This window comes from Somniosus microcephalus, chromosome 30, assembly GCF_052327205.1.
Source record: "Somniosus microcephalus isolate GS21.2 chromosome 30, FLI_Smic_1.0, whole genome shotgun sequence".
In the NCBI taxonomy this organism is placed as follows: Eukaryota; Metazoa; Chordata; class Chondrichthyes; order Squaliformes; family Somniosidae; genus Somniosus; species Somniosus microcephalus.
This window is the reverse complement of record NC_141016.1, coordinates 26,247,367-26,255,553: the sequence shown is the minus strand read 5'-3', so window position 1 is coordinate 26,255,553 and position 8,187 is coordinate 26,247,367. Positions and strand designations below refer to the sequence as shown.

The 8,187-nt window shown below is 47.3% G+C and overlaps 1 protein-coding gene across 1 annotated transcript in view; it reads left to right on the top strand.

Annotated features, from left to right (window-relative positions):
- The first annotated feature begins 539 nt into the window (after positions 1-539).
- Positions 540-8,187, top strand: part of LOC147098034 (5-hydroxytryptamine receptor 7-like) — a 32,099-nt gene continuing 24,451 nt past the window's right edge. The window contains exon 1 of the mRNA XM_085971248.1: positions 540-1,371. Within this exon, the coding sequence (XP_085827374.1) occupies positions 1,004-1,371 (368 nt within the window). The 5' untranslated portion in view covers positions 540-1,003. The remainder of the gene's footprint in view (positions 1,372-8,187) is intronic.

Here is an 8,187-nt window from a genome sequence, read left to right as displayed (position 1 = left end):
CCTCTTGCACATCCCCTATTTTAATCGCTCCACCATTGGCGGCCGTGCCTTCAGCTGCCAAGGCCCTAAGCTCTGGAATTCCCTCCCTAAACCTCTCCGCTGCTTTACCTCTCTTTCTTCCTTTAAGGCGCTCCTTAAAATCTACCCCCTTGACCTCCACGTGGCTTGGAGTCAAGTTTTGTCTGATAACGCTCCTGTGAGGCGCCTTGGGACGTCTTGCTATGTTAAAGGCGCTGTATAAATGCAAGGTGTTGTTGTTGCATAACTCCTAAAGACTTTCAAAATGGAAAGGTTGGAATTTTGCGGGGCATAACCCTGTATGCACTGCAATTTCTGGGAGGCTTGGCTTGTGCTGTGCCTTCCAAGAGCAGCCATGACATTTCTCGATAGAGGAGTCATTCTGACCTTAATAGGGATTTGCAACATCACTTTAAAACGTTGATTTTTTTTGGCTGTAGTTGTTAAACGGAAGGTTGTCTTTTACCTCTTGGGGGGTGACGCTTGTGAGCTGGTTAATGATTTGAGTTGCTCGTCACGTGTTATTGTATCTCAGTTGGCAGAGTGAGTGAGTGCAGGGGGACAGCGTCCAGTTACTTCCCTCGCACAGTCCCTGCAGCCTGTGAAGCGAAGCTGCTCTTTATGTTTTCCCTCCCAATATCTGTGCACAGGATTCTGCAACGGCTTGTGACTCCAAATCACTTTCTCTGTGACTGTGAGAAGACGGTCGGTCGCTGTCCTGAAAGTTTGGTGTCAGGGTCCGGAGTTTTGGTGGAACAGGAACTCCTGGTCAATTTCAGACTTCCAGACCCTTGAAATTGACCCGTGTGATTGCTGGAGGGCAGAGGTGACATGTCAGTTACATGGACTGGGGAAATCCCACACACACACACACGGGCACTGGGAATAACAAGGGCTGCAATTTGAAGATCTTACAGCTGGCTGGCTTCGCGCTTGGAGTGTGGGTGATGTTTCCGAGTTTCTGGGATCTTGCCTTGGGGCCAGGATGTCAGGGTTGACCCCAGCGAGCAACAGCAGCTGCGAGGGGCAGGTGCTGGCTCTCAGCCCTTCGGGGAAGGTCCTTATTGGGGCGATCTTGACCCTGATCGGCGCCGGGACGGTGGTGGGGAACATCCTGGCCGTGGTCTCGGTGTGCGCGGTGAAGAAGCTGAGACAACCCTCCAACTACCTGCTGGGCTCGCTGGCGGGGGCCGATCTGTCGGTGGCCGTGGCGGTCATGCCGTTCGTGATTGTGACCGATCTCACCGGAGGGCAATGGCTTTTCGGGGAAGTCTTCTGTGATATCTTCATCGCCATGGATGTCGTGTGCTGCACCGCTTCTATCATGACTTTGTGCATGATCAGTGTGGACAGGTAAGGGATTTTCCAAGCTTTTGGCTCCATTCTTTCCAAACCCAACAATGACAGGGGATCTCATTGAAACTTATAAAATTCTGACAGGACTGGACAGACTAGATGCAGGAAGGCTGTTCCCGATGGCGGGGGAGTCCAGAACCAGGGGTCACAGTCTAAAGATAAGGGGTAAGCCATTTAGGACAGAGATGAGGAGGAATTTCTTCACCCAGAGAGTGGTGAACCTGTGGAATTCTCTACCACAGAAGGCAGTAGAGGCCAATTCATTAAATATATTCAAGAAGGAGTTGGATATATTTCTTAAGGCTAAGGGATCAAGGGATATGGGGAGAAAGCAGGGACGGGGTACTGAATTTGGATGATCAGCCATGATCTCATTGAATGGCGGAACAGGCTCGAGGGGCCGAATGGCCTGCTCCTGCTCCTATCTTCTATGTTTCAACCCAACTGAACCCTCAGTCACCTTCGTGACTATTGCGAGAGCTGGAGATTCAATGCACCAATTTAATATAAATAATGTATATCTACTTCTTTTATTTATTCACGGGACGTGGGCGTCACTGGCAAGGCCAGCATTTATTGCCCAGCCCTAATTGCCCTTGAGGTGGTGGTGAATGCAACTTGAGTGGCTTGCATTCCATTTCAGAGGGCAGTTAAGAGTCAACCACATTGCTGTGGGTCTGGAGTCACATATCGGCCAGACCGGGTAAGGGTGACAGATTTCCTTCCCTAAAGGACATTAGTGAACCAGATGGGTTTTTACAACAATGCAGTAATTTCATGGCCACCATTACTGATATTCGCTAGTGACAAATCATATTACTTGGAGTAATCCCATCGAAGGTAACTTGGATCGCTGTAAGTTTATTAAGAAGGCGTCACTTGAGACTGGATGACCGCTTATGCTTATGGTGATTGTAGATTTGTATTCACTCTAAATTGCTCCAGTGTTTACAGTCTTTTCCCACTAACATTCCCGCTGGGTGGAATTTCTTTCTACTGTGATTTAGATCAATCCATATTTCTTATTCCCAGTTATACTTGAAAAATGCCTGAGGTCCCAGGTTTTCAAACTGGGACCTCCAAATCCCAGAGAGTCAACAGAAAGTTCCCAGGGACTGGGCTAGGTCATCAGATATTTATTCCATTCTCCCAGTTTCCGCATCTCCGTCGCATCTGTTCTGACGATGCCACCTTCCACACCAGTGCTTCCGATATGTCTTCCTTTTTCCTCAACTGAGGATTCCCCTCCACCGTGGTTGACACGGCCCTCGACTGTGTCCATCCCATTTCCCGCACTTCTGCTCTCACTTCTTCCCCTCCCTCCCAGAACCACGATAGGGTTCCCCTTGTGCTCACCTTCCACCCCACCGGTCTCCATATTCAACGGATCATCCTCCGCCATTTCCGCCATATCCAGCGTGATTCCACCACCAAACACATCTTCCCCGCCCCTTCCCCTTTCAGCATTCCAAAGGGACCGCTCCCTCCACGACACCCTGGTCCACTCCTCAATCACCCATAGCACCCCTCCCCCTCCCACGGCACCTTTCCGTGCAAGTGCAGAAGATGCAACACCTGCCCTTTTACCTGCTCCCTTTCCCCTGTCCAGGGCCCCAAACACTCCTTCCATGTGAAACAGCGATTGACTTGTACTTCTTGCAATTTAGTATACTGTATTCGCTGCTCACGATGCGGTCTCCTCTACATTGGGAAGACCAAACGCAGATTGAGTGACCGCTTTGCGGAACACCTCCGTTTAGTCCGTAAGGGTGACCCTGAGCTTCCGGTCGCCTGTCATTTAAATTTTCTGCCCTACTCCCATGCTGACCTCTCCGTTCTCGGCCTCCTATACTGTTCTCATGAAGCTCGAGGAACAGCACCTCATCCTTCGATTAGACACTTTACAGCCTAACAGACTCAACATTAAGTTCAACAATTTCAGATCATAACCACTGCTCCCATTTTTTTGGACAGTAGCTGTTGATGATTCTGCTATTCCCATTTACACCTCCTCTAGACCCACCTTTTCTTTCTTTACTTGTCCCAGTACTATCTCCTTTTGCCTCACTCCATCATCCCTTTTGCCATTTAATCTCTCCTGCCCTCCACCCTATCACAGACTGTCCCTTTTGTTCCTTCCTCCCCTCCCCCCTTTCTCTGCCTCTGCACTTGCTTAAAACCTGTTACATCTCTAACTTTTTCCCGTTCTGATGAAACGTTAACTCTGTTTCTCTCCGCAGATGCTGCCTGACCTGAGTGTTTGCAGCATTTTCTGTTGTTATCATTAGTTATCTGTTGGTTATCTGTTTGCTTTCTGTACTTATTAGCTTACTAGCATGTTAGTTTTGTTGCTATGCACTCAGCAAAGAAATTCTGCAATGCAAGCACTGTTTTCCTGTAACGAGCTGCCATTGCCTGTTTGGGGGGTGGGGGAGGTGGTGGGTGGGGCGGCAGGTGTATATCAGGGTGTTCAGGAGGGTCACCACACGGTAAAGTTTGACGACCACTTTCCAGCATCATTTTCATGCTTCTAAACACCTGCACGCTGATTTGAAAGGGCTGAGTCTTGTCTTTTAGTTGTCCTTTGATTATGTTCTAACCCCCTTGGAATTTGCTTGTTTTGCCAGCGATGTCCGCAACTATTCTCCCGATCTTCCTCTGTAACTTCAACAGAAACCTGAAGAAAAAGTATCATGATTTTGCATCTTTTCTCCAGAGTTTCTGCACATCTTCCCTCTTGTGGGGGAACCCTCACAGAAGTCTATCATAGAAACATAGAAGATAGGAGCAGGAGTAGGCCATTCGGCCCCTCGAGCCTGCTCCGCCATTCAATGCGATCATGGCTGATCATCCAAATTCAGTACCCTGTCCCTGCCTTCTCCCCATATCCCTTGATCCCTTTAGCCTTAAGAACTATATCCAACTCCTTCTTGAATATATTTAATGAATTGGCCTCAACTGCCTTCTGTGGTAGAGAATTCCACAGATTCACCACTCTCTGGGTGAAGAAATTCCTCCTCATCTCTGTCCTAAATGGCTTACCCCTTATCCTTAGACTGTGACTCCTGGTTCTATCCCATCGTATCGTTAGATTTTCTGGTTTTCACATTAACATAATCAAAAAATAAAATGGCTGCTTACTTAACATCGAAACAGCAGCTAAGATATTGGTCCATATTTTCCGATGCCTATGGGTGTGTACGGGCTGTGTACACACCCATAGGGACATCGGAAATGCCGGTTTCAGGCATGCCAAGCGCATGCACTGAAAACCGGCATTTCCGATCTGGAGAAGGGCCTCTGCGGGGGCAGAGTTCCGCTTTCTGCAGCACCTCCGCCCGCCGAAAACTCTTAGAAATCTTACGCCTGGTAAAAGCAGGGGTAAGGCCTGCTTTTACCCGCATAAGAGTTGAAAAAAAGTAAAAATAATTTTTTTTTTCAATCATTTATAATTTTTAAAAAGGTAAGTTTATTTTTAGCTCCGTAAAAAACATTAATTCTTTTTTCAAAAAAATTAAATTTTTGTTTAAAATATTAAATTGAATGTAATTTTAACTCAGTTTAAAAACGTGATAAAAAAATGTATTTAATGTTTTAGTGTCTTTTTGGGGTGATCTCCATTCATATATTTGACGGGTCTATCTGTCAAAAGTATGAAGGGAGATTCCCTTCTCCTATTGGCTCCCCATGGCCCACGTGATCCCAGGGACGATTGCGAACTGCCTGCGCCCCTGGGACACGTGGGCCCTGCGCATTTCGACTGTGGAGAGTCCCAGGAGCGGAAGTGTCCGGACATCGGGAGCCCTCAGGTAAGTGTGTAGACTTTTTTCCGATAGGAGACATTCGCACACAGGAAGCCTCTTATTGGAAATTACGGGCCATTATTTTTTGCATTCCTTAAGCTTGATTATGTCATAATTCCCAGTGATTCTCATATGGTACTGTCGGTGGGTTTGTATAGTTGGCTGGCCACCCACATTCTACCCTACATTAAATTGAGGTCATCAAAAACTCGGCTGCCCGTGTCCTAACTCGCACCAAGTCCCATTTGCCCATCACCCCTGTGCTCGCTGACCTACATTGGCTCCCGGTTAAGCAACGCCTCAATTTCAAAATTCTCATCATTGTTTTCAAATCCCTCCATGGCCTCGCCCCTCCCTATCTCTGTAATCACCTTCAGCCCCACAACTCTCCGAGATATCTGTACGCCTCTAATTCTGACTTCTTGAGCATCCCTGATTGTAATCGCTCCACCATTGGCAGCCGTGCCTTCAGCTGTCTAGGCCCTAAGCTCTGGAATTCCCTCCCTAAACCTCTCCACCTCTCTTTCCTCCTTTAAGATGCTCCTTAAAACCTGCCTCTCATCTCCCCTAATTTCTTCTTATGCAGCTTGGTGTCAAATTTTTGTCTTATAATAATCCTGTGAAGCACCTTGGGACGTTCTACTGCATTAAAGGACCTATATAAATTGTTGTTATAGATTACACCTCCCGGTTGCTGTGGTAGTGAGTGCACAGTTCACTATCCCTGCCAGTGGACTGAGGTTTGGGCTGTGATGGAGCTACCAGCCCTATAACAGTGTGACATGGAATGGCTGATCCTGTGACATCCCTCACAAAAAAGTGACTCTCTCCCTGTAACTGTCTGCTTCTCTCTCGTTCTGCGCAGTCCTTTCTCTTCTACTCCCTCTTTCGTTGTCTGTATGCCTGCCTCCGGCACTTTATCTCGTTGTCACCTCTGCTTCACTTTGCCTCCACTTCTCTATCTTTGATTATTCATTCATTTCTCCATAATCTAAAACAGACTGTCCGGTCATTATCACATTGGTGTTTGTGGGATCTTGCTGTGCGCAAATTGGCTGCCGCGTTGCCTACATTACAGCAGTGACTACACTTCAAAAAGTACTTCATTGGCTGTAAAGCGCTTTAGGACGTCCGGTGGTCGTGAAAGGCGCTATAGAAATGCAAGTCTTTCTTTCTTTCCCCACCATACTTCCTTTTATATTCTTTTATTTCTCTGCTTCAACTTTGTCCATTGATTCTCATTTTCCCTACCGCTCTCTCTCTCACCTCTCTCCCCGCCGGCCCCACCCCCCACTCCCCACCCCGCCCCTCCCCCATCTTCTTTAATATTGCATCTCTTTTTGCTTCTTTTCTTTTCTGTCTGTTCCCTTGGTCTTCTCTCTTGGCGTCGTGCCTGGTACACATACATGCCATGCGCCTGGGAGGGAGCGGCAGAACCCAGGCCTGAGATGGAGCAGCAAAGCCTGGAGCCTGCGAACGTGGTCACGAGAGGTTGGGGAGTGAGTTTTGACGTGGCCAGGGATAGGGAGAGCTGGGCACCTGTGTGCAGCCAACATTAACCAGCCTCAGATGCAGAATCCTGAAAAATGACACACAAGGGCACTGAGCTTATGTAAATGCAGAGCTGTTAAAAACATTGGGAGCGCCCAACTGACTGATGCCAACTCCAAAAATGGGGCAAAAAGCACGCTGCCCCATATGTTGCCGTTGCTGTTCGTGCTCTCTCACCCAAACTAGCTGTGGAACAAATTGCTGAATTCTGCAAGAATGTGATGTTGTGAATACTTGTCATAGGGGTTAGCAAAAATGCCATCAAAACCCCCCACCTTTTTGCAGTTATAAAGAGTTGGTCGAGATCTCTGCGCGCCTCCAATTCTGGCCTCTTGCGCATCCCCGATTGCTGTCGCTCCACCATTGGCGGCCGTGCCTTCAGCTGCCAAGGCTCGAAGTTCTGGAATTCCCTCCCTAAACCTCTCCGCCTCTCTCTCCTCCTTTAAGGCGCTCCTTAAAACCTTTGACCAAGCTTTTGATCACCTGTCCCAATAGCTCCTTGTTTGGCGCAGTGTCAAATGTTGCCTGATAACGCTCCTGTGAAGCACCTTGGGACATTTTACTACATTAAAGGTGTTATATAAACGCAAGGCTCCTCAATGACACCAAATTAAAAGAACGTCTCTGGTCTGAGAAAGGCAAGGCCTGCGTAGGGCCAAGCTGCTGGAGTTATTGGAAAATGGGACTGGTACATTTATGATTGGGCCGGATATTCCGGTCCCTATGGGTGGGTACGCGCTGTGCACTGCGCATGCGCTGAAAACCGGCATTTCCGATCAGATCCTCCAGCTGCCCTGGAGAAGGGCCTCTGCGGGCGGATAGTTCCGCTTTTTGGAGACCCTCCGCCCACAGAAAACCCTTACAATTCTTACGCCTGGTAAAAGCAGGCATAAGGCCAGCTTTTACCAGGATAAGAGTTGAAAAAAGTTTAAAAAAAATTTAAAAATTTCACTGATTTATCATTTAAAAATACTTTAAAAAAAAGGTAAGTTTATTTTTAGCCCTGTAAATACTTTAATTACTTTTTTCCAAAAATTAAATTTTTGTTTAAAATATTTAATTTATTGTAATTTTAGATGCAGGAAGGATGTTCCCGATGGTCGGGGAGTCCAGAACCAGGGGTCACAGTCTAAGGATAAGGGGTAAGCCATTTAGGACAGAGATGAGGAGGAATTTTTTCACCCAGAGAGTGGTGAACCTGTGGAATTCTCTACCACAGAAGGCAGTGGAGGCCAATTCATTCATTATATATATTCAAGAAGGAGTTGGGTATATTTCTTAAGGCTAAAGGGATCAAGGGCTATGGGGAGAAGGCAGGGACAGGGTACTGAATTTGGATGATCAGCCATGATCTCGTTGAATGGGGGAGCAGGCTCGAGGGGCTGAATGGCCTACTCCTGTTCCTATCTTCTATGTATCTATGTATTTCAAGTCATTTTAAAAATGTGATTTAAAAAAA